Below are 26634 nucleotides of genomic sequence, written 5' to 3' on the forward strand. Positions count from 1 at the left end.
TTCTCATTTCTACATGTCATTTAGTAAGTCAGACCCATACCCAGGTTTGTTTTGGGAAATGTTTCCACAAATTGACAATATACTTTCACTGAATACATTTTGTGTTACCAGTCTATAACAAATATGTTTTAAGTAAAGTTTAATTGATATACTGAAGATTTTATTCTCAAAAACATCGATTTTATTTGGTATAAATGCAGAGTAATATAGTCTGCGAACCATTTGGGACCAAATTTCAATGAAACCAAAAATTATCTACAATTGTTTTAGGTTATATCATAACCTGGTGCTAAAATAAGTGTGATGGTTAACAGAGGGGTCACCGACTGCCCTACAGCCGGATGTATAATGAAAATAGGACATGCGGGTGAAGTAATATGATGTGTATGCAATCTTGGTTTCATTTTAGATCTGTTCTGCCATCAGCAGCTGGGGGATATGAGGGCTACCAGTCTGCATTGGGACTGGTGCTGATCCCAACAGATCCTAAGCTGAGATTCTGCTAAAAACTGCTGATCTGAGGAACAAAAGGAACAACAAGTTCAGTCTGAAACACTGTGAAGGTCATGTCACAAGGTGGCTGTAATACTGAGAAAGAACCATCTTTTTCTCACAAAGATGGTTGTATTCAGGATATAGAACACTTTGAACATTATTTAAACCCAGGTATTTATGGAAAAGTGCTCAAACACATGATATTAAATGTTTCAAAAGGTTTTAATAGACTTCATCTGAGCCAGGCTCATTTAGAAATTGCATGAATTATGCAAAACTGTTTCCAAAATGTAAAATGGAAAAGTTTAAAAAAAGATGAAGATATAATTTCCTTAGCCATAGTATTCTGACTATTGATAATAATTTATTTTGCTAAATAAAGGTTGCTGTTGCTAGAACTGTTGCCTTGTAGTAAGGAGGTCCTGAGTTTAAATCCCAGCCTGGAGTCTGTTTTCAAAGAGTTTGAATTTTATCTCTGGGTACTCCAGCTTCCTCCCACTGTAAAAAACATGAGGGAGATTCATTTTTGTAAAATTCCTATTAGGAGTATGTGTAAGCATGGTTGTTTTTCTTTACATAAGCATGCAGTGGACAGGCAACGATCCCCTAATTTCTTGCACCGTTTTTTTCATTTAGAGAAATAAAAGCACAAATAAAAACACCTGCCACAATTCATAGATTTTGTAAAAAGATTTAAAACCAGTTTCTTCTTATGTCACAATTAGGCACTGTGCTATGTTGATCAGTCGCTTAATACCCAAAAAATACATTGCTGTAAAATATATTAAAGTTTATGGGTGAGAACACTTTTGGAAGATGTTGTATTATAGCTGAAACAGTGGAAAATGGTTGAATAATAGCTCATTACTTTTTCCTCTATTTAGGCACTGTGACTTATAAAAAACTTTAATACATCATCTGTACATCATTAGAAAATTCTAAATTATTTCAATATGATTATTAAAAACACTAAAAAGTTATCAGAAAAACTTACCATGTTAATTTAATTAAAAACGACAACCTGAAAGGAAAGAATAAACAATGTTTTTTTTAAATAAAATCATATTTATTTTACAAATTTGCACAATTACAGAATAGTGGTGAACCCTCATACAAATAAACTGCTAGAAGTGTGTGTAGCCTGACACACTCATCTCTAACGCATACACACACACACACACACACACACCCACGCACTCACACACAAAATTATGTTACAGCAAAAATCCTGGTGGACATAACAGCACAGTCTTCCTTACAACACACACGCAGACACACACGTGCTTCTGTCAAACCGCCACAAAGCATCTTGCTCCCTCCAGGTGTAAATCAGATCAGATTTTCTCCGTCTTTCTCATTTCTCACATTCACCATGCTCCAGTGACGGGGTGTCTTTTACTCAGGCAATCGAATGAAACAGAGGTGAAGTGTGAAATGTACACATACGGTGCTGCTGGCTTCTGTTTCTGTCACGGTTCTGGAGAAATCTTAATGTGTCACCGAAGACAGCGTGGACCATAAGAGAGGAGCTTCTTTTAGACCCTGGATATGCCTTCTTAAAGGACACAACATGGCTTAGAGTATTCATACAAAAACATTTTGATTTGAGTTTTCCCAGTGACTTACTGACTTTGGTGGTTTATCGCACTTTTGCTTAACACTAAACAAACTTTATGTTTTTCTGAAAGCAAAATTCAGCTACTGTAAGCTGTTAGGTAGTTTGGTTGTTTAAGTAGAGAGGAAGTGATACAGCTTGACAAATAACTAAAAAAAATAACAAAACCTTTGATTGTCTTCACGCAATTCTTTGTGAGGAAAGATTTCCTTGACTTTTATATTAAGATTTTTTTTTTTGTAGTTTTACTTCATTTGGAACGGTTGAAATAGGATATAATCTCAGTGAGAAAGGGCAAAGAATGATGAAGAAAAGAAGTGAAAAGCACAGGAAAAAAGAAACGTTAAAGCCCTCTTCAGCAATTTTACAAACCTCAGTTTGACCTGGACTTCAGCTCCCATGGTGCACCTGTCTTCTGTTTTTTCAGTGGGAGGGCATTCTGTTACTGTGGTGTATCAGGTTTTATAAGAATATACAGTTCAGAGAGACGCTTCTTTTTCCATTTCTGATTAAAAAGTTCCCCATGAAATAAAAAGGAAGAGTGAGGGGAGGTGGAAACTGGGACAGATTGTGCTCTGGCTTCGGTCTCAGACCTCCACCTGGCCCTGCGTCAGGTGGGCCCTGAGCTGCTGGGCTGCGCTGAAGATTTTCCTTTGATGGCCCAACAGGTTCACACCAAGGTTCTGGACATCTCTGAAGGAGACATAGAGAGAAGGGCAGTCCAGTTAGCAACATGCACCAATCAGTTCAGGTGGGTCATTGTCCAGGCTTTAAGTCGGCAATTTCAGAGGCTTACTATCAGCCTGCTCTGTAAATCTTGTTTGGGAGTGTGTTTCTGATAATTGTCTTGTTGGAACTCATAATGGTCTCCCGGCACAAACCATCAGAATTTAGATTTTGTTCTAAGTTGAAAATTGAGTCAGAAGTCCTTCTTAATCATTATTCCATCCCCTTTGATGCACCACTTCCACTGAGTCTCATCATGATGCTTCCACCACCATGCTTTACAGTTCATATGACATTCTTCACTTTGATTATTCCAAGTTTGCTTCAAAAAAGTCTAATCTCTGTCCCTAAACTTTTTTCCCAAATGACATTTGACCTGTTCAGACCATCCTACTAAGCATGTGTAGATGGAGCTGAAGATTAGTTTGATGGCAATGAGATCTTCCAACCTCATCACCAAAGTTGAATGATTAAAAATATCAAGGGAAACATGAAAGAAGCTGGTGAGCAATTATAAAAAGAGCTTGTTTACTGTGATACCCACTGAAATGGTTTTCCATGGATTATTGAGAAAAACAGAACTGATTTTTGAAGCTGCTGTTTTTTTGCTAAAATATAACAATTAAAGAACTTATTCTTCTTGAAAATAGTACCTTTTGATCTTATGATAGATCACGAGGGCATGCAAACTTCTCACAAGAACTGCTGAATATTTTTCAACCTAAAATTAGAAATGACTCTTGAACTTACTCCATAGTGAGTATGCTGACTCTGTCTAATGTGTCTATGTTTGCCCGATCAAACTCCTCCTGATATCTCTCCATCCTCAGCGCTTTCAGCCAGTCGCCGACAGTCACCACTGCCGTTAAGTCTGTGGGCGTGGGGCTGAGCAGCGGTTGCGAGCAGCTCCTGTGAACGCCAAAAACAAGAAATTGAGATGCATTATTGCTGACGCAGATTGCCCGGCATGTGTTTCGAAGCTGCTGTCTCACCGAGTTGGCTCGGCCTTGAGGGAGGCAGGGTGCCTGATGAGCCGATCCAAAGAGGAGAGGAGCTGGTCAAAGCCTGGCCGCTCTCCCCGTTCTGCCTGCCAGCACTGAAGCATCAGGGAGTGGAGGGCAGGGGGGCAGTTGTGAGGTGGAGGGAGCCGATACTGATCTGCTACCGCCTTCATCACCTGCAGACACAGGCACCGAATGTACAAGTTACGCACGGATGAAGAGAGAAGAGGCTCCCAGAAAAGGTCAATGTGTGCTTATAAGAGCATTTGGAGGCACACTATGGAGATTTTAGCGCTTTGGTGTTTTGTGAACTACTAAAATATTCAAGAAGCAGGGAAAAAGGGAGCACATTTATTCTGTATCAGCATGTATATGTAATATCAAAAACAAGCAAAAAATAGAAACGTATACAAAAATTATTCCGGCAAACTCTTTATGAGTTTAAATGTAATAAATTTAGGCCTTCTGGAGAGGGTCTACATTTTCAGGGGGAAAGCAGTTCTGCATGGTTCTGGAGAGATCTTCTGGACTGCAATGAGTATGCAGGATGCTCACCAATCACTAAGTTCCTGCTTAGGTCACGGTCCCATCCTCACCTCTTGGTTGCTCATGTCCCAGTACGGGCGCTCTCCGTAGGACATCACTTCCCACATCAGTATGCCAAAGCTCCAGACATCACTGGCTGTGCTGAACTTTCGATGTTGAAAAGCTTCTGGTGCGGTCCACCTCACTGGAATCTTACTGCCCTGATAGAGATGACAGATCCACTCAGTCAGACTGACAATCATTGATCCAGGAAGTCAAATGAAATGAAAACAAAGGTCTCAGAGCGCACCAGAGAGGCGGTGTATGTGGGCATGTTGTGATCCAGACCCCTCATGAGTCTGGAGAGGCCGAAGTCAGAAACTTTGCACACTAGGTTGGAGTTGACCAACACGTTTCTGGCAGCCAGGTCTCTGTGAACGAAGTTTCTCTCAGAGAGATACCGCATCCCCGCACCAACTCCCCTGAGCATCCCAACTAGCTGGAGGACACTGAACTGACCTTCGTTTTCCTGCAGAGGAAGCAGGGCAGAAAATCTGAGTTGTAACATGGAGTCTGATGGTAACAAAAAGAGATGTTTTCTCACCCTGAGGAAACCATCCAGTGGTCCGTTCTCCATAAACTCTGTGATGATCCTCTCCGGAGGAGTCCGCGTGACAACCCCCTCCAACTTCAGCACATTGGGATGATCAAATTGTCCCAGGACCCCCGCTTCACTGAGAAACATGCCCTTCTCTCTGTCAGACGCCCCCCAGCGAAGAGTCTTCACAGCCACCAGCACTTCTCTGCGGCCCACAGGACGGTAACGTCCACGAGACACTTCTCCAAACTGGGCTGAATGGGGACAGAGCCAAACCAGTTAGCCGGAGCTGAGAACTTTACCGGAGAGATTTAGGAGGATATCAAACCAACCTGCACCAATCACCTCCTCAATCTTGATGTGAGAAGGCTCTATTTCACGGGCAAATTCTTTAACAGCCTCACTGGGGTCTTCATAAGTAGAAGGGTCCACATAATACTTAACACCACCTGGAAATACAAACCAAATCTTAGAAAAGAAATCAGGGATTTTAGCCACTTATTGACACAAATTCCAACACAGATTTTCTTATCACAATGATGGGATGATCTTTAAGAGTATCACTGATCTACTCTTTACAAAAATAAATATTAATTTCATTTATTCAGAAAAAATATTCAGCTGTAGATGGATTACAAAAGTTTTAAACCATTCTGGTGATATTTCTGGACCTTTTGCTATTATGTCTGTGTCTCATTATATATATATATATATATATATATATATATATATATATTTATGCATATATAAATAAAACTAATAAAGTTTTAGTAAACTAAATACACTCACCACGATTACTGATGTACCTCTGAAGCCGGTCACTGTAAGGACTCTCTCTCCTCTTGCTGCAAAATGAATAAAAAGCATGTCAATTTCTAAAAAAAGTAAATAAATAAAAAAAAAAAAAGATCAATGAGAACATAAAAGCATGAATGCATATTCTTAAAGACTTACCTGCGAAATACAACCACAACAATGATTGCTGCCACCACGAGGAGAAACGCTGCCCCGCCCATCACTGAGCCAACGAGCAGAGGAAGTCGGTTCTGGATCTGCTGTGAATGCTCCTCTGTGGGAGACACGACAGGACAGTTCAGGATCAGATCCAAACCTCTGATGTTGAACGCATTGAATTTAAATGCACAGTTTTAGCGTTTCCATCTGAAAAAATTTGCCCTTGAAATTTACCTGCGCTTAGTTATCCTATAAGTTGTTTATGTAAGTTGCTTTGTATAGTACAATAAAAATAAATGATGTGCAACTTGTTTCAATTTGTCAAAAGCATGTTTAATGGAATTATCTCGTCTAGTTTTCAAAGTTTAAATTCATTTTTAAATTAATATTTTTTTAAAAAAAGGAAAGGATTTTTTTTTTATTATGGACATGAGAAACCCCAGTATGAAACCAACTAACAACAGCAAAATAAATGATCTAATCCTAAATATTGCATTGCCATAATAATACTAATTATTATTACATTTACTATACTTCCTTCCTAGGAAATTCCACTATCCACCCATCCATTATCTAACACACTATTCCTTGCAGGTTTGCTAGGGGGCCTGGTCCCGATTTCCAGCAGCTGAAATCCAACAAGTATAACAAATTATTTTTATTATTTTTTACTGTGATAACAAGTTGAGGTACCGAGGGGCAGCGTTGTGAAGTAGATGGTGTTGCTGTATGGGCCGTAGCCTCGTTCATTTCGAGCTCGGATCTGGAAGGCGTAGATAGAGCCGGGAATCAAGGAGTTGACGGTCACTGTGTTGGTCTCGCTGTACACCGTCATGGCACTGTCCACGTCTGAACCCTGAGGTACGCAGGTGAAGAAAGTCCTGTTCATTTTCTCTAGACAAGTAAAACGTATGTGAAGGTTATTAAATGTGGTTTGTTTGCAAACATGCCTTGTCGTAATATCGTAGCTGGTACTCCAGGATGTCTCCATTGGGTCGGTCCGGCTGAGGCCACGAGAGCGTGATGGAGTCTGGGGCTCGGCTCAACTGGTGCAACATGGGAACTGTACTGGGAACTGTGGTGGACGAGACAACTCTGATCACTCATGTATAAATGTTTATATCTGGTGTGATGATAATGGCTTACAGCAAAAGACAACATAAAAGTCAATGACAGACAATAAAAAAGTTATAAAAATGTTTTACTCCACATATAGTCACTAACACCCTCCACATAGTGAGGGTAAGTCACAAAAGGTCAGAGCCGGAAGTTTAGAGAGTACTGATGAGTATAATAAAAAAAAGTGCAGCAGAAAAAAATGCACAGAGAATAGATTTCTCAGGCCTTAAGAAGGTTGTAAAGTCAATTCAACTCTTTAATTCAAGAGTTTAGAGGAAATTCACAAAATATAGACTGCTGCTGAGTCAGTGCTGTAAGAGCCAGACACATTTAAAACATGGGATACAACTATTGCACTGTGGTGTTAAACCATCCCTGAATCGGAAAAATCAGTAGTGTCTTACTTGTGTTAAGGAAGAGGAAAAAAATATATGGTTGTTGCTTAGTAATCCAAAATTGAAACTAATTGTAGAAGAATGGAGAAGCAGAGAATCCAACTTAGAGGCTCTGTGAAGTTTCTGGTGTTGGTCAACTGTGTTTTATTAGTCTAAAAAAACAGCAAAGCTAAAGTTTTAAACACTCTGTGGTCTGCTGAGAAGCTTTATGGGGACACTGATGTTTTCTTTAATGACAGTGGTATCATAGTTTGTAGCAAAGCTATATGTTATTGTCAACAGGAAGATAAGAGACAGCAGAGCAAAACAATGAAGTGAAGGCTAATATTTACGCAACACTAACACCTTAGCAGAGCCACAGACTGATCCCCCCATGCTACACTGAACTGATGCAGTAATTCATGCAAAAGGAGGCCTGAACAAGTATTGAGTGCATATACTGTACAGTACTCTGACATACTTTTCAGAAAGATGACGTTTCTGATTTAAAATCCTCATTTTGCTGTTCTGACGTAACATTCTATCGTCTGAGATGTAAATTTTTGTGTTTTCACTCGCTGCAAACCATAATTATCAACATAAGCAGACATAAATGCTCAAATATATCACTGTAAGTATAGTCAATCCATATTATATATGTGTTTAATTTTTCTTTTGTAAGTTATTAAACTAACATTAAGTTTTTGGTGTTTATCAGATTAATTAAGAAACACCTGTATTTGTTATTGTCAACAGCTTTATTGAGCGACCAGACATGGAAATTGAAATGTCAACAATACAAATTTGTCCTCTTTTTTCTTATGTGAACATAAAACATAAGAAAGACAATACAAAAACAAAACAGAAGGGACATAAATAACCAAGAACATTCCCATGACCTGCCCGCCTCCCTCTCCCTAGGACTTATATCTTATCGCATCGAGGCTCAAATCAAATCCTTTTCAAATAGAGTTATCAATATATTGCCGAAGAGGTTGCCAAGTTTTATTAAATCGTTTTAATTTATTTGCTAATGAGAACCGCATTCTTTCCAAATGAGAGAGCCTTACCAGTTCCTCCAGCCACAACCTAACAGATGGAACCTCTGATTTTTTTCCCAAAACATCAACACTAGCTTTTTTTCTATGATAACGGCATGAGATAATAATTGTTGTTGGCATTTATTAAATTGAGAAAGTTGAAAAGAAACTCTGAGTACAATCAGAAGTGGGTCCAGCCTCAGCTCTGTATGGAACATATCTGATAAAATTTTGAAAACCAAAATGGGGTTAATTTAATACACAAAAAGTAAGAATGGAGAATATGGCATTTGTCGCACAGTGGGGATGAGTTAGGAAAAATGTTATGGAAAGACCTGTATTTGTGCAGATCAATTCAGCAGTGGTTTGTTTTAGTGTCAATTGATCTAAATTGAACTGGACTGAAGTTAATTGAAGTATATAATCTTGCTTACAATGATTTAACCTAATCAAATTTTATTGTAGCTAAATTAATCCTTATCTTCTAACCGAAGATTAGTAACCACATGGGGGCAGTATTACTTAACCTGTGTGGGATGTTCAAGAGCGTCTAAAAGTGGAGTTTTATGGAGCGTCACGCAGGATCTTGTTACAGCCACTGCGATGACAAGGCGACTCAAGCTACAGAAAACTTTCCTTTTACTTAATCAATAATCTCCCGAGGCCCCTACACTGGGTTGTTAGATAATTTAGATCAATTAAAGTTCAAGTTTCTCGTAATTGGCTTCTTGGAAAGCTACAAAAATTATGCACTTGATCTGTACAGCGCTTAGTTTTCCTTTTGTCCCCCAACTCATTTGCTTTCATCTCTCTTTCTGTCTGTCTCTTTGTCTTGCCATCTCTCATTCGTCCCTTTCTTCCCACTCGGAGATCATTATGAGATCTGACAGCATGCTGAAACATTGAGCGACCCCTCGTCTAGAGAGCGGCAACAGAAAAGATGGGGCTGAAGCACCAAAAGAGATAAAAGAGGAGGGGGAGAGACCCCCACACAGACACACACAGACAGGTTCCACACGCGCAGAGCTTCTCATTTTCTTTCATCTCATCTTTTTCATCCTCTCTGTCCCGTTCTCACCTGACTGGCTGGTGGTGAAATTGATGCTTGTGTATCGAGCCGGAAAAGGACTCAAAGATGAAACCTCATTCATTGCTTGCACCTGTCAATATGGAGAAAACACACACTCTGATGTGACATTCAGAGCCAACGCTGACATTTACGACATGCGTGAGAAACAAAGACAGCCACGGAGCATTCACCATGTCAAGTCAACACAGCCTGGTGAATGGGAAATATCTCCCCATAATGAATAAGAAATAGGCCATGATTCCAACTGAGCTGTGTGGAACTAAATAATAAATGTGTGTATTTGATGATGTGGGGTTTTTAAATTAATTCAGCTCTAAATCTTCCTTATGTGAACACTGAAAAAGCCTTAGCACTCACATGAAGGTCTTAAAGCCCAATTTACAACTTGTTTCATTGATCAGTCGGAAGAGAGAGCTAGAAAAAGAAAAACTCAGTAATTAGAGCATGTGCAGCTTGAAGGAGAGGAGAGGCTTATGCTGAATGAGTGAGGATTTTAGAGAAGGCCAGAAAAAAGTTGAGCACACATATAGAGAATGTTGTTCAAACTGGAAAAAATGTCAATATGCAACCTTTTAATACCTGAATTGATCTACAAATAGATATATAAAAACTATATTTATTTGTATTTTTTCTGCCAAGCAGAAGTTGGATTTAATAAAGATTGCACATTTGAATGTAGTCCACGATATCTAACAAAGATTTAGGTGTGTGATGCTCTAACGTTGCTTTGAAAGTTAATTACAACATATGCTTATGCGCAATTATTGGTCTTCAATCACAACGTCGTCACAATATTTTAAATACAATTAATATCAATGAGATGTAGACCACACTCTGACCACTAGGTGGCAGCAAAGCACTTCCTTTACAAGTCTTGCTGTGTGTTGAATATGCATCAAATGGCATATTCAACAGGCCTTAAGTGTTTTGAGTCAAACTTGTCACTGGGTTATCTGGCTGAAACAACAGCTTCCAGGTGGTTGAAAAGTTTTAAGTGACTAATATGAATTGTGTCTACAAGTTGGTTTCATCTTAAGACTGACCTAGAAAGGATAGAGACTCACCCGTACAAATGACAATATTAGAACTTCTTTCTTCTGGCTAAATGTTTTCAACCTGGCAAAAATTTAATAAACTGATCATAGAAAATCAGTTTTTTTCAAAGCAATGAGTCGAAATCTGTTTGTTTTCTAACGTCCTATGGCAGCTAGCTGTGCTACTAGCTTGGGATCAAAGTGAACATTAGCACATAATCAGTTCTTATCGTTTCCCCATCATATTGCCATCTTTCTTGTATTTATTTTTGACAGATGCAGCTCATAAAATCTTTTTTGCTATGATCCGAACTCCTGGCGGTGCTGTGTGTGTTACTGCGGAGCAACAATTTAATAGCCATAATGGCTGGTGAGAGTTGAATAAGGCACACATTCAGACACAAAAGAAACATTTTGTGTTTTCTTCCTTCCCTTGATATTTGTTCCAAAAACAGGATCTGCAATGAAAAACAAACACTGATATGCAATCCGAATTAAAATCTTTATGTCGTCTTGATTTCATCTAAAATTTAAAATATTTAAATATAAACAAATCAGTGTGTGTTTACATTGTTTGATAGGAATCATACTCCGGGCAGAAAATTGTCCAATATTGGCTATTCATTAATAAATGAAAGCTTTTTTTTAATATGATATATCTTGAATCACTAAAGAGGCCAGTACCTGTATGAGATAAGTGACCCTGGTCAGCAGATTGTTGAGGGTGACTTTAGTCTGTTTCAGGTTGGTCTGTGATGGACTGAAGGTGACTCCCTCTCCACACCAGGAACATGTGGTTGGGTTGCTGAAGGTGGGCGAAGGGCAAATGCGACAAACTACCCCGTACCACACTTCAGTGCGGCCTCCCATGTCCACTGGGGGACGCCATCTTAAGGAGACTCCTCCATCGCCGCTTTCATACTCCCATGTCAGAGATACTGGAGCAGAAGGAGGAGCTGAGGAAAAACAGAGAGAGCAGGAGGGTTCGGCATGTATAATATAAGCAGGGGATACTTAGACTGAAGCGTCTGGTGAAAAGTTTATGACACAAGAAAGGTTTCATGCTGGCAAAGCCATTTATTCCTGTATAAAAGTAATGGAAAGAGGGTCATAAAATAGCTTGACGGTGAAGCATTTCTTAAGCGAGAACAGCTCTTTAATACGTCTCAGGTTTGTCTTTTGTAGATGCAATCCATAAAACAAGATGGATTTGGTAATTGTAACTTGATTATTTCCACAGTGTTACTCCAGGGGGGCCCCTTGCACATCTCCAAGAGAGTTGGGCATAAACAAACAAACACACAAGGCTCACTTGTGCAGGCGGTAGAGTTGGCATCGTTGGCTGCACGATAAAAGCCACTGCGACATTCGCACACACTCGATCCCTCCTGGCTGGTTCTGCTGTTGGACGGACACACAGAGCAGGGAGTGGAGCCAGACTCAGACTTGAAGTAGCCCACAGGACAAGCTGCAGAGAGACAGAAAAGGGCACAAAGATGGTTGAGTACTTTCACAAAAGAAGAATGATACAATAAATGTGGTCGCTGATCCTTATGAGCCACAATTCTACAGAAGTCTTAAAGCTTTGAAGAAAAGCGTTGGGCAGAGCAACAACACAATAAGCTATGGACATGTGAACCACACAAATTTACAATCACGGAAAAGATGCATTTGTGCAAATTAGGAAGTGGTATCATTTCTTTAGTCCTTTTTAAAAAAGATTTCTTAAAATCTATTCTTCATTCTCATTGCTAAGTCATAAGCACAGACAAGAGAAGGATGCCAAAGCTGTAGACCTCCTCCCCCTTGTGATTTAATTTTTATAATGCAACTTCACACCAGCAGCAGCTAAGAACATGATGTTTATTGGAGATGACAACATAAATGAAGTTCCTGATGTTATGATAAAGGACAGACACACAAAAATAACACAAATAACACCAGATTTCTTATTGCTGGTCCTGTTTATACACAATCTAGTGTTAGCACTGTAGCTGCTACAAGAAGTTAGGAAATCAGCTTATTAAAACACCCAAAACACAGTGTTCAAACCTAAGTTACTGGAGAGAACATGCAAACTTAGTGCTGAAAGTCCCTGGACTAGATTTGAACCCAGAACATTTTTGGTGCAGATCAAAATGAAAATGAATGATGATCCTTGATTTGTTCCAAGCACCAGCTAATAGTGTGTCCAGTAGCATTGTGTTGAGGTATTCCAGCTTCCAAGCTGCATTTTCTTTAGAATATTTTAGATATGGTCTATATAACATAAAATTCTCAAATAGTTTTGAGTTAAATTCCACAGATAAATCTGCGAATACTGAACTATGAATATAGCTGGAGTTGCACTGGACAGAATATCCTTGAACATATTTTAATGTTACAGTGTTAAAAAAACTGAGTTTTTTCGATCAGTGAACACATCATATCGAAGTGCTCCCTTGTCACAGTCACCGCAATTAGATGGTAGGAGGGAACAAAAACTTTGCTACCTTCAGGGTCAATGGTGTTTATATCAAGTCTGAAGAACACTGATGCAAGAAGCTATTTAACAGAAAACAATGTTTTCCACAGCATGCTTTGACATGATTGTTCAGGCTGAGAATGAGGGGAGAGAGAGCAACACATCCAGCAGATAACAGGAAGGTTAAATGTATTACAGCCTTCCTATTGCTCCTGTTGTTGTTTTATCCCTTTCGCTTCAAATTGTCCTCTGTCACAAAAACACTGGACTTTAAATGTTGCCAACTTTTTGGAAATTTCCAAGATAAGAGCTGCATTCTCTATAAACATGGACACTAACGTTTTAGTTACAACAGCCATGCTAACTTTGCAAATTGCTAATATAAATGTTGATGATATATCATTTTGTTCTTGTTTTAAATGAGTAAAAATCGATCTTACAAACATACTGATGTTAATAAATAATGACCACAAGCAACATGAAGGTGAGAAAATAAAACTATGAATCCTGTTTTTCTATGTTCTTGTGGTTCTTAAGAAAAAATTGGTTTGGCTAAAAGCCGTATGTGCAGATCAAAGCTTTACAAAAAGAAAAAAAAGAAAAACGATTGCAAATCAGACTCAAAAATCTGATCAGTGCATCAGCAGTTTGACTATGGCCAGTTAATCTCTCAAGTAAGTCCATTGGCTTGTGCTTCCAATACTTCAGTTGGCACTGAACTATTGGAAGTACTTAAAGAAAAGCCTGGAGTAAGTAAACAAGCTGATAACATATGGATGTTCTGTGAATGCTTAGTGTAGATTTCAAGTTTTATGCACAAACTTGTTAATTTCCTACCTCAGCTTCATTGTATTAAAGGATGCTGGAGCCAATCCCAAGTGTAACACCTTTATATTGTGTGTGTGTGCATCAAGAGCAGAATCCTGTCTTGGGACGGAACCACTTAAATTAAACCATACTGAAGACACCAAGACTCCAAAAAAGGTTTGGAGAGAACCCCTTTATGCTCACCACAATAATTTGTCTCCATAAAAAAAGTAAAAAAAAAAAAAAAGTTAAAGTATCTGTTTGGAGAAAAAATATACAGCTGTATTTAGAGGGTTTTTACTAAAATGGTCTGAATTGTGTTTGGATGTCATGCTGGTGTTTTAGGTTGTTTTTTTCTTTTATTGCTTTGGTCAGTCCTGTCAACATGTGTTTTGAAGTTTTAAAAGCAGTACAGCACCACTTGTGGTTTCCTTTGGTTCAGAAGTTCACAGCTGTTTGCTACTTTTCCCTGCTCTGTCATTTAATTGTTTTTACAGAGGATGTGGTCCAGGTTTAGCAGAGCACACCCAACGCACCGGTCTAACATAAAGATCGGCTACTTTCCCACAGTATAAATGTTCCTTCAACGCTGTTAGGGCAATTCGTTTGATCAAAACTTAGCAAATTATAAATTAAAAGACAACCAGCAACCAAACAGCTCACCCTCCCTCATTCTAATCAGAGGCAAACAGTTTATTCAACCTTTTTAAAAGGAAACTGATTATATGAAATTATTTCTGAGTTTCAAAAACTCAGGGAACAGTCTTCTCAATTTTAGACAGCTAATCCATGTCTTGTTCAGTCAACCTTCACATTTATTGGCACAACTACCAGATATTTGTAAAAACAAAACAAAAAATACAAAAAGAAATTTGAAAAAAAATTAATAATTGTCATAATCTCACACAAAAACGTTTTAGAAGAATCCTGCCTTTATTTTGAGGACATTTAATTATTGGGGGGAAAACCACATTCAATATGTCAAGACATCCTTAACCTGACTCCAGGTTAAGGTTAATAATACAGACATTAAGATGTCTGTATTATTTAGTTTATTTGTTTTTCCCCTTTAATCATGTTTCTCTTTTCATGATCTGTCTTTGTGAATCTGTTTGTGTTTCATATCTGTAAAATGTGCTACATAAATAAAATTAACTTACACGCTCACAAAAAGATGAAAATTAGCTGTGTGCAATCCACTAAAGGTTTAAGTTTATCGCTCAGTGACTCACACATACAGTTTTGTCTTGTCAAAAAGAAATTAAATGTCACAAAACAAGATGCCACAGTCAGTTTTTCAATTTGTCTCTCTATTTCCTTGAAAATACTAATTTAATTGAATAAGAGCTTCCCTTTGGGCTCAGACTGTGACAAACATTGTTTATGGATTTCTATTATACGTCTACAAATAGCTTTATTAATCAATAACAAATTAGAATGAACAAACAAACGTTATGAAGGATAAATACCAAAATAAAACAGTGAATAACTGTAAATTAAAACAGTTAATAAATCAATCTGAATGTTTTAAGGAAATTTTAAAAAATCATTAAGTCTTATGACAGACAAGAGGAAAGATTTTTTAAAATGTATTTTACACAACTGAGTTGCTTCATAACTGTCACCCTTAACAGTTATCAAGCTTCATAACTGTTCATAACTTCATAACTACAACCCTACAAATAACATTGTAGGGATGCATGTACTATTTCTGTCCCACACAGAATATCGAACACAGCTGCCTACGCCAACGTTTTTCAGTTTTGAAAGCAATCTGCGATGAGGGTCAACTGTTGGCGTCAACTGTGTGACAGCTGAGGTTGACCTGAATGAGACATCACCTTCTGCTGCAACCTGCCAGAACCTCGACGGCTCCCAGGTCACCAGAATACAGAGACTGCAGCCTGTATTCTGACCCGTTTCTGTTTAAAAACAGAAACAGGTCTGCTTCTGTTTTTAAAGTCTGTCTGGAGGTATGTGTGAGCACCTGGAGCAGTGTCTGTTACAGGCTGCATCATTTAAAACAGGTTCACTTTGTCTGTAACCTTAAAGTGGAGTCTCTGCACCTGGAGAAGCTCTCCTGCATCTTCCTGGGTGCAAATGGAAGACTGATACCACCAGAACCTGCAGGTCTAAACAACAGAGTCACTCATATGTTTTTAACCAGCCTTAAAGTACTTTTTGAGTTGGAGGATGAAAGATGATGTGTGGATGTGTGTGTGTGTGTGTGTCTGGTGTCTCTCGTCTGCAGAGAGGGAATGTCTGACCTTATTTAGATAACCTTGTCAGAGACATGTAGCGCGTCTCAAGCTTTAAATGCTGAATGAGTGTGGATGTGTGTGGGGGTGCGTGTGTGTGTGTGTGTGTGAGTTGGTGGTTTGGTAGCGTGGGAGGAAAAAATAAGAAGGCAGGATGAGAAAGAGGAGAGGAATAAACAGATAAAAGGCTTTCTGTGTTCTCACTTGTCTCTGAAAGCTTGCTCAGCGATCAAACAGGTGTGAAGTGGGAAAAGGGAGGCAGCAGGAAGAGAAGAGGTGAACTAGGAGATGGATAGCCAGAGAAGGACGGAGGAAGAACCATGCATCTGAACAAGTTTGGATATCATCAGAGTTAATTTCCATTGCAATTCTCTTCTAAATGCAAATCTCATAATATAGATTTATTACACACAGAATGATATATTTTTGGCATCAAGAGGAAAATGGGACATAAACATAAAGAACAAATAAATGCTCTGCTAATATAAAGTTGATTGAACTCAACAGCAATGAGAAACTGTTTGTTTGTAAAAGAAAAAAAAAAACGTTTTCTGCTAGAGTGCATTTTTGTTTCTTAGTAGTTGTAAAACAATCAACAAATTAAATAGAAAAAAATGCTTGAATTATGTCCCTACTTGTAGTAAATCTTTACAATCTATAAGTTTTACTTGTTGAACTGCATTACTGAAAAGTTTTTTGCTTTTATTCTGGGGTGGCACATCTGCCATCCTTCCTGAGCATTTTATCTGGAAATTCCCATGTTGCCCACTTAATTACTAGAGCAGGTGATCATGGCAGTTCCAGGCATCTCGAAACTACTTGTAATTGCTGCATAACTTTTGCTGCCTCTTGGCCATGACCCCCTTGAAAAAGAGAATTTTAATCACAATGGGACTTTCCTGGTTAAATAAAGGTTAAATAAAACATAGCCGGAAGGTGGACCAGACAAATCATCCTCCTGATGCATCAAACTTCATCAAATTTAACGAGAAAATACGTTTGAGGTTTTGCCAAAGCACAGACGCTGGTGTGTCTCCGTTTAGCTTAATGGTGTGTATGGAATCAAAAGCTACAAAAGCCATGATATCATCATCTGATGTTTCACAAATTGTTTGCATTTTTAATTCACTTTGAGATTTAAACAAATCTCTAAAAACTTCTTCCTCTCATTATTCTGACAAATAATTTTGGTAATCCTAACTGCTAAAAACAGGAAAAGCATAGATTTCATATCTGATGGTGAAAAACGGTTATGCAAATTTCTGGTTTCAACCGTATATTCGAAGGGTGGCAGAGGAAGCTGCAGAAAAATGAACAAGAAAAACAATAACAGAGTCTGGAGCTGAGTTCCTCCATCATTTATTTCCTCGCTGTACATTAACAGACGCGTTCCCGGATGGCTCGGACATGAAACATGACTCTGCTACAAAGGAGCTCATCATCGCCGCCAACACACGCTCCAGAAGCAGCAGCTCGACCCTCTTCCTCCATCTCCTCCTCCTCATAGCCGCCTGATTACGTCAGCCAATCAGAATGCATGACCTCTGCCCTTCTGCTTGATCTGCAACCCCCACCTTTCCCCTAGCTCTACCCATCCATCCATGCTTTCTGCTCGTTTCACAAACTGTAAGGCAGACATTTTATTATAATCGGTTACAACAAAGAAGAAATATTGTGCTTAAAGAAGTCAGATAAAGTAAACTAATATAAACAGCTAAAATAATGGAGTGTTTGCTTATTAATCTCTATGAGGACTTTAATATTTGTTCCAGTTAATTTGATGTTGCGTTGTATGTAATCGTAATTAAAGGACAATAAAATGCATTGCAGAGTAACAGAGGAAATGGTCAGAAACAGATAGCCAACTGAATACGATTATTTTGATGAATATCAATCTAAAAAAGCAAAAACAAAAAGACTGAAATTATTCTCCCCAGGAAAAAATCAACTGAAAAATAGAAAAAAAGATGGCGGCGAGGTGAGTAAGTTGATGTCAACATAATACACTGCAATGTAGATCAGTGACCCAATTTCTCTCTCTCTTCTGGTCCGTTTTTCATGCACTCATTCCCCTCTTCTGGCTCCCAGCGTAATCTCTCTCTCTCTCTTTCTCTCTCTCTCCCTTTCGCTTTTTCCCTTTTTGTTTGCTCTTTGACACAAAAACAAAAACGCGCACAATCACATAAGCTCCACCGCAGATGCGACCACGCAGCAGGAGAGTCCAGTACGCACCTGCCCACCTATGAGGACCTTTAAGTTTTTCTCAGCGGCCCTCGTATTTCTGACTTTCTGTCTCCTCAGCTGAAGCGTATCGGCTCTGTGTTTTTCGTCTAGGCTGCAGAACGACGCTCCCAAATGTAAAAAGTAAAAACAACCGTTGCCTCCTTCTGGATTTCCTCACACAAATAAGCTGTGTTGTTTGTTTGAGCTTGAACATTTCATTCAGGTGCTGATAAAAGAAATAATTTCTGCTCTCTTGTGCAAGCCATATTCAGTCCAATGAGGTAAATTAATGCGTTAGAAATATCTCCAAAGAAGAAGGACTTCCCACAAACTGAATAACGGCCCGCTCAGTCTTTGTCAAGCAAACATCCATATAAAAGAAAAGATTAGCAAATGCAAATTATCATAATTGTAGCAGTTCCTTTCACTGGGATATTTACTTTAGACCTGGACTCATTAAACTTTTGAAAATCTGCAGTTTCCAAAGAGCAAATTACGCCTCTTTTTTCCCCCTTTGTTTGCTTCTTCTGTCCTGGATAGATGAGAACATTTTGAACCGGATTTTATGAAATAAACCCTCTGTAGTATGTTACTGAGTATATTCAGACCATTCTATTATCCCCTCTGAGGAGCAGGGCATCATCATGATGGGAACTCATACAGTGGGATAAAAAACACAAAGTGCATGTGCCTGGTCTAAACAAGCGTGACTCAGATTCAAGCAGTTTTTGAGCTACTTGGGGGAACATTTATCTGAAGAATCTGTTTGAAAATACATGTTTACAGGGCAAAATTGTCATTTCAAGTCTTTTTGCTGTTGATTCTTCAGCTTTTTCTTCTCTGGTTTCCACTATTTACATTTTGTTTCCCTGCCAGTCCTTGAATGGGTGTGTTGGCTCCTTCTGCGCAGTCTGACAACCCATCGGCTATCATCTGCTGCTTGAGCTGCTGATTAAAAACCAGCCAATGCTTCAGAGCTCGAGGTGTGGCCAGCGGACATGTAGATACACAGCAATGATTAAATATGGCAAAATGTCGCAATCTGTCCCAGAGATGTTGTTTTAAAGCTGAAAACTATGTTAAAGTGGTTAATGAGAGGAAGAGCTGCCAGAATGTAGAAAATTGTTTTAAAAAATGCTTGTTATTCCTTCTTATCTTCTCTGTCTCAAATTTGCTTTGAATACTTTGGGAGATGATGGGCTGCCAAGACTGCCGCCCCCTTTTGGTGGTTCACAAATAACGCAGCCTAAATGAAAAGGCTTTCTACACAGAATACAGTAAAGCAAAACAAAGAACTCAATGCATTTATTATAAGGGGCAAATTATGACATGTTTATAAAGGAGAGAACTTTGAAAACTCAAACTGTATTCACTGTCTCAAAGTAACAGTGATCAACATATTTCATGTGTTGGTTTTTATTATGGCAAATGGCAAAAACGTAATGTTTATTGCATGTCTCATAATTGATGTCTGCATAATGTTTTTATGATGTAAAGCACTTTTAAGTGCCTTGTTTCTGAAAATGTGCGACACAAATAAACTTGACTTGACATTTATATTGCAGCCATTATATGAAATAAAAATAAACATTTCAAGTCCTGTTCACGCTCAACCTTTAATATGCAGACATATACAAAGTCTTGTGTCTAACAAACAGAGCTTTACCGCTGGTAATCATGGTGGAAATGTGGCGCAGTAAAGCTCACATGAGACCAGCAAAAGAAACAATGACAAGAATGGCAGAACTTGTCCATTCACATGCTGTGATGTACCACCTTAACTGTACTCTTTATGTCTCCTCCTGAGTGAACATTATCATAATTTCCTCCATTGCCATGTTTGGTCTTTTTTTAAACTTTCCTTTGGGTTCAGAAGCTCAGTACTGCCCTCTAGTGGCTGCACTGCCAGATCCACAGCAACTTAAGAATCGCATTGAAAGCATGAGGGCATCGATGCTGGACAACATTAGAAATGTACATAAGGTGAGCGTAAGTAGACCTGAGTCAGATCTGTGTAAGCTTGAATTATTTCTGCATCGTCACATTCAAGCGGAGGTTTTCCAGAAAACAGATGCAGAAACGGAAGATTGGGAAAGAAGTGAGTTAAGCCAAGCACACAAACAACAGACTGCAAATCACCACAAAGGTCACAGGATTCATGCAGTTCTCTTTACTGCATGACCAAACAAAACTTTATGAGAGGACAAAGTCTTCTGAAGTCTCTTCACTCCTGAAATAATACCTGGAGGCACACAGGATAGATTTTGGCCTTCTTTGAACGATTTCCCAGCCAGACCAGTTTTACCGTTTCCAGAATTTTGCAGAGCAGGACAAACTGTTAACGTTATGCATCTAAATGGCTGTCATACCATTTAGATACAAATTATTTTAAAATCAACACATTTGACACTCTGTGAACAAAGCACACTAAAAATCAACACCTATTTATTACTCAATGACTTGGCTTCTTTGCACCACAGACAGACAGATCCAAACTATGACTTTCTTTGTATATTTAGCTTTGACAGCTGCAGCGGAAAATATCTACTGTGAAAAAAGTAAAGAGGGAACTGACCGCAGATCTAAGAAGATATGTGCTCATGGTGTCCTTTTTGCAATCTGTACTGCTCTACACTTAGACTGCCAGGAGCAAAAGCCCTGGCAACATTCACGACTGCTTTCTCTAAACAAGTTTATCTGAGGTTTTAGGAGAGATGCTGGATTAAGTTACATGATTTATCCTGGAGATAAGATTAGCTTGTTTTAACTGTATTGCCTTAGAGACAGCATGTGTCGACTGCTCAGAGTTCTGTAAGGGGTCATTTATTTTTCAATTTTGAAAAATAGCTGATATTACCAAAACACAACACATTTCTATGTTAAGACTGGATATTTTTTTTTAGAAATTTTGGGTGATACTCCTTTATATCTTCTGCTCTTTTTTTTACTTGCATGTTTGAGTTTGGTTGGGTGTTAGTATGGTTGCATTCGTCTTGAGGATTAGATAATTTCAACCCAACACATAACAAAACTGTCAAACAACTAAAAACAGCACAAAAAGCAAATAAATAAGCAACACTGGCTTGACAAAGAGTCTTAACTAATAAGCATTTTCTTACCTTAAACAACTAAAACAGGAAATAATCCATCAATTTGGTTTCTATCACAGTGATTATATACATAACTCCCATTCTTCCCAAACCCTAATTGATAAGCAGCAGGTGCCATAATAAAATTGAGATCTGGTCGTAGTTTGACCTAAAAAATGCGCTTTCAAAATGTTAAATACACATCCTGATTGCCATCATTTCTCCATTAAGAAGTCTGTGAAGCATAATTTAAACCATTTTACTTTAGAGTAAACATCACAGGCCCTTTTCTGACACTGCTGTATGCTCAATAAAATCCCAAACATGCGATTGATTTGGTTTGGCTGTGCGTGTTCAACCACAATCATCCTGTTGGCCTGGAAATGTCCTGCAGCGAGGTCAAGCCAGAGGTCAACATTGATCACTTATTTCATTGATTACTTTGTTTGTGTTTTGCCCCAAAGCAGGAACTTATTTCAGAAATTAGACCTAAAAAGACTTGCTAATTATAAGAGGCTGCTGATAATCCTGAACAAAATCAAGAATACCCAACCAAAGGGAAAAGTAATCAACCCTTGAACATGTCAGCAGAATCTCAAAAAGCAAACCTTTATGCCCAGATATAAAAACTTTTGAGAGAAACAATATCATTGACATTAATCAACTTGGAAAGGGATGCAAAGTAATTTGTCTTTGGGATTTCAGCAAAGTGAGAGCCACTATCTAGGAGAAAACATTTAATAATTGTAAACCTGTTAATATGAAAACTGCTTTGTGGATTTATTTTTGACCTTAAAAAAATGTGTGATGAAGTTAAACCCTGTGTGATAAATAAAGCAAAAAAATAAATGTAGGTGTGCAAAGACATTTCTACAGCACTGTATCACCCCTCTGATTTTACCTCTGGACATACACCATGAAGATTTCCGCTGACTAACATCTCTTCGCTGACAAATCAGGACAGTCTGACACGTGGAATATTTCAGTCAGGTCACACTCGCAAACAGCAGCATGTTGCACAGAATGAAATCGAGGCTCATTTTGGCATTTGGCACTAATCTCTGTCCTAAATCCTCATCTGTAGCTTACAGGGAATCAAATAAACGACGTCTGTCAGAGGACGATGTGACGCCAGGAGGAAGCGACTCAGAGGGGGGCTAAAAAAAACAAAGTGAAGAGCTGTTTCATGTTGTACCAAACAGGTGCAATCATATCATGTTGTTGTGCGCTCTCTGCTTCTCCCTTTCACATTTGGGCTGAAAATGTCAGAAGGCCAACTCATCCTTATGCTGTTTGGCAGGAAAATTATTAAAACCAGCAGGCGGCTGCTGGAGCAATCATCTTCTGTAATTTTTCTAAGGACTACCACCAAATTTCTGACATCTGAATGTCACACTGATCAGTCACAATTTGGGTGTTTTTTTTTTTTTATATATGATCAACAGTTCTGAGAATAAATTAAAAGAGTTTTTTTAATCATCTGTTTGCAAAATGCTGTCTTTGTTTTTCGCAAGTGTCCAAAGTCTCAGTCAGCGTCTCAATTTATCATCAGTCCAACTGTTGTTTTTGTGACTACGACGCCAGAAGAATCAAGAAGCATGTGATAGATTAACAGAGGCTTACACAATTCTCAAAGGAGTCGAGATCTGGACATGTGAAAATGACGTGTCATGCTTTCTGGACTATTCTTTTCACAACTTGAGCTCTAAATTCTGCCATCTTGGAATACGGCCACGCCATAGGAGATGAAAGAAATCTATTCCTAGAATCTAGTAATGCTAACAGAGACAGTTTGCACCTCGCATTCACATGGAAACGGCATGTTTTGGTGGGATTAAGCTTCGACTGAAAACTCAACCTTTTTGCTAATATGTGTAAACATGAATAAATGAGATGCTGGGAACAATAAACATTTAACTGCCTGCTTTGTGCATTACCGGCATTGTTTTGTGTATGAGAAACCACAAGAGCATTGGAGTTAGTTTGTCATTTTTTTTATTTGTCTGGCTCACATTTTCCGGACCGTTTGGCCATTAAGTTGTATCATGTGGTGACAAAATTAATGCGCGAGAGTAATGAAAGAAATAATGAGCTACAGTTTTGTTTTGGGAATCTCTATAGTTATATTTAGAGTGTTGCTCTATTGTAATTTGAGGGTCAGGATGGCTTGCCAATTAATGTTCATGCTATTGCCACCTACAGAGTCAGAGCTGTAATTTCTGTATTTTCTTTAGGATTTTTCCTTCTGATTCAATCGGGGACATTTTTCCAATGGAGGAGAAAAGAAACAGTAAAATAAATTGTCGCTGCTTCAGTCTGTTTAGGCAGCCAGCTGGCAGTCTTGTTTTTGGGCACATAAAATTAAACTGCAAAGCTGTGATGGAGTCTCTAGAAAAGATCCAGACCTTTCAAAAGCTAAGGGTTAAAAATGTGTAAAATGCATTAAAATAGTTTAGGTTTTTAAAGAGTAAACACTCTAATCTAATTTATATTGAGTTCACTTTCTTCACTGGAAAAGAGATTGCAAGTTTGGCATAGAATAATAATAAACATGTGGAAAACATTTCATGCCCACTCACTTTTATGATGGAGGATCTATGATGCTGTGGGCCAGTTTCCTTGATTTTCATTAGAAGTAATTATTTCTTCATGTGGTTTGCTTTTTCTACAATGGGTAAAAACAAATGTTGCTTTTTTCCTGGTGATATTTTTCAGGTCTTTTTGCAGCTGTGGTTAAAGTTTACATTGCTTGAGTAAAATGTACCATTCTCTTGCTTTGCTGTTTCTCGTATTGTACGTTGAGAAAATTTACATATTTCATTTTCATCTGATAATTGAACACTTTGTAATATAAAATTGCCTGTAGCAATGGGCTACAGGTTTAAAATGAGGAAGTGGCAAAAGACTTGGACACTACTACCATATTGTAATTTTAAAAAGTTTTCATTTTTGTTATGCTATAATTTCCATAAAAATAACAGGTTTACTTTAATAAAGTTTCCAGAGCGTTGGGACGGCCGCTGGAGGTCTTCGCCGCAGCGGCCGAGCGTTTTTGAGGGTTGGTTTGTCAGCAGACATCAGTCAGGTGCAACAAACACAAAGCGGCAGGCGGAGCGCAGATGCAAAGGCAAAGAGCGCAAACACATTTCACAGCTGACTTGGCAAGATTGAAGATTAACTGTTAGTTAAGACTTGAGCAATTACATCTGGTGAAATTCCTGTGAGAATGCAGTTTTTGACTCCAATCCTTGTATTTCAAGGCCTCTGCCAAACATCGGCACTGCAGTGACATAAACTCACACGTACACAACAACTCTCCAAATTCTCCTCCTTGTCTTTACATTTTTTTGCCTGCTCAGTTCTTTAAGTCATTAACTTGCATCCTCCTATCTTTCAGTCTCTCCCCATTTTTCCTCCACTCTCTCCCCCTGCGGTTTCTGTCACTTGTTCACGGACGAGTGGCCATTACATCGCCATGACCTAAATGCGTCACTTCCCTCCCACTACAGTTCTTTCCCTTTCTTCCTCCCTCCTCCCCCCGACTCGCTTCATATATATTCCTTCCTGTCCATCTGGACATCTCAGTTTTTCTGCCTTACTTGTACACATCTTAAGAAGTGTAAAGTGTTCCTTAACCAGTTTTACCATTTCTGATCTTTTCTTAATCTCTTTGTCTCTTAGCTGTATAAGCATCCCTTCTTCCTTTGATCCATTAATCCCACTTTGACAGTAAATTATCTGTATTTCTGGATGAAAAACCTCCAGTGATTACTGACCGTACGGAGAGGATAGACTCTTCGTCTCATCCCGCCTCAGCCTACCTGCCCTCAATTCCCTCTGGTCTCCTCATCAATCACAGAAGTGCATCAGAGTGACAGCAGTATTGATCAAGAGGCTCCGCGACTCAGGAGAGGAAAACTGACAGGGGGGTGGGGAGGGATTGGTCCAACAGCTGACTGACTGCGAGCGCAGATCTTTGGACACCTGAATTCAAATGAGCTCACCTCGCACAAAGACAGTTAGAAGGCAATGTCACAACACGTCAAGGCTGGATTACTCGAAAGGAGAAGGAGCACCTTGTGGGAACAGGAGGTCTTTGTCACATGTCTGCTTCCACTCTAGGAAACATTTATCACAATAACAAGACTTTCAAGACCGTTTATTCTAGTAGGAAACGACAGCATGGAAAACTATTAAGCTCACAGCTACGAGAGTGAAAAAAAAAACTTTATCGGTGTCGTACGTCTTGAAATTCCACACAGGTTATTTGTACTACAACCACAGATGCAATATTATGAGACCAACGTAAAGTAGCACATAAATGTGAAGTGAAAGAAAGGCCATGCTTTTACAAACAGAGTGGCATTTCCTCTGTTCTTAATACAGTATATATATATAAAATTATCTTGGCAGGAAAGCTTATGAAAACAATTTTGAATGAAATGTACATTTTCTCACATTTCAGTTCGGCAACAGAAAGTGGAATCAGCCAAAATCAGCGGAGGTTAAAGCGTTGGCAAAGACGGAAACAAGAAATCAGCCACAAAATCCAGATCTGAGCACCTTCAGATCAGCAAAGTTTAAGAGGCTGAGATGATGTCAGAATGTGGTTTAGAGGGAGTGAGGATCTTTTGGTGAAGGAATGTTCAGCTTTTATGCTTCCGCACTTTTATAAGGCCAAGGAATTTTTACAACAGCAAATGGGCTGCGTTGATATAAATGCCCAACGAGAAACTCGTGCTGGAAAGAATGCAGCAAGATCTTGTGAAACTATTAAATTGTGTTAATATCATATCTGTTTTTTTATTTGCTGTGGCGACACGATTGGTTGTTATTGATCTGAAAATATAAAAAAAAAAAAATAAACCCGCACTCTGTTCTCCAAAGATGAACTAAAACATTATATGCATATACTGTTATTGCCACTTCTAGGTTTTAAAGCAATAATAACTGCTTTAATAATAAATAATAATAGTTAGTCTTTGAGTGTCTCAAAATTAAGAAATAATTGTTGACATAATTACAACTCCTAATATTTTCTGGAAAAGTTGCCTATTTGTTGATATTTTTGTAAAAGAAAAAAAAATGCTGAAATATCTAGACACAGTGCTGTAATGCACATTTCATCAAGAAACTTAGCGGTGCCTCTAACAATCACTATAAAATAATTTTTTTTTGCTTTTTTAAAGTTTTATAGCTGCTCTTTGAAACATAAAAATAAG

The 26634-nt window shown here is 38.5% G+C and overlaps 1 protein-coding gene across 1 annotated transcript in view; it reads right to left on the reverse strand.

Annotated features, from left to right (window-relative positions):
- Positions 1 to 2289: 2289 nt before the first annotated feature.
- ephb6 (eph receptor B6) overlaps positions 2290 to 26634 on the reverse strand; it is a 59154-nt gene continuing 34809 nt past the window's right edge. Inside the window, exons 6-19 of the mRNA XM_028013212.1 lie at positions 11884 to 12039; positions 11256 to 11527; positions 9526 to 9607; positions 6865 to 6989; positions 6608 to 6770; positions 5915 to 6029; positions 5750 to 5805; positions 5293 to 5409; positions 4967 to 5214; positions 4673 to 4891; positions 4434 to 4583; positions 3829 to 4013; positions 3587 to 3745; positions 2290 to 2803 (exon numbers count right to left, since the gene is read on the reverse strand). Coding sequence (XP_027869013.1) covers positions 2698 to 2803; positions 3587 to 3745; positions 3829 to 4013; positions 4434 to 4583; positions 4673 to 4891; positions 4967 to 5214; positions 5293 to 5409; positions 5750 to 5805; positions 5915 to 6029; positions 6608 to 6770; positions 6865 to 6989; positions 9526 to 9607; positions 11256 to 11527; positions 11884 to 12039 — 2153 coding nt within the window. The 3' untranslated portion in view covers positions 2290 to 2697. The remainder of the gene's footprint in view (positions 2804 to 3586; positions 3746 to 3828; positions 4014 to 4433; positions 4584 to 4672; positions 4892 to 4966; positions 5215 to 5292; positions 5410 to 5749; positions 5806 to 5914; positions 6030 to 6607; positions 6771 to 6864; positions 6990 to 9525; positions 9608 to 11255; positions 11528 to 11883; positions 12040 to 26634) is intronic.

The sequence above is a fragment of the Xiphophorus couchianus genome, chromosome 3 (genome assembly GCF_001444195.1).
Source record: "Xiphophorus couchianus chromosome 3, X_couchianus-1.0, whole genome shotgun sequence".
NCBI classification, from domain to species: domain Eukaryota; kingdom Metazoa; phylum Chordata; class Actinopteri; order Cyprinodontiformes; family Poeciliidae; genus Xiphophorus; species Xiphophorus couchianus.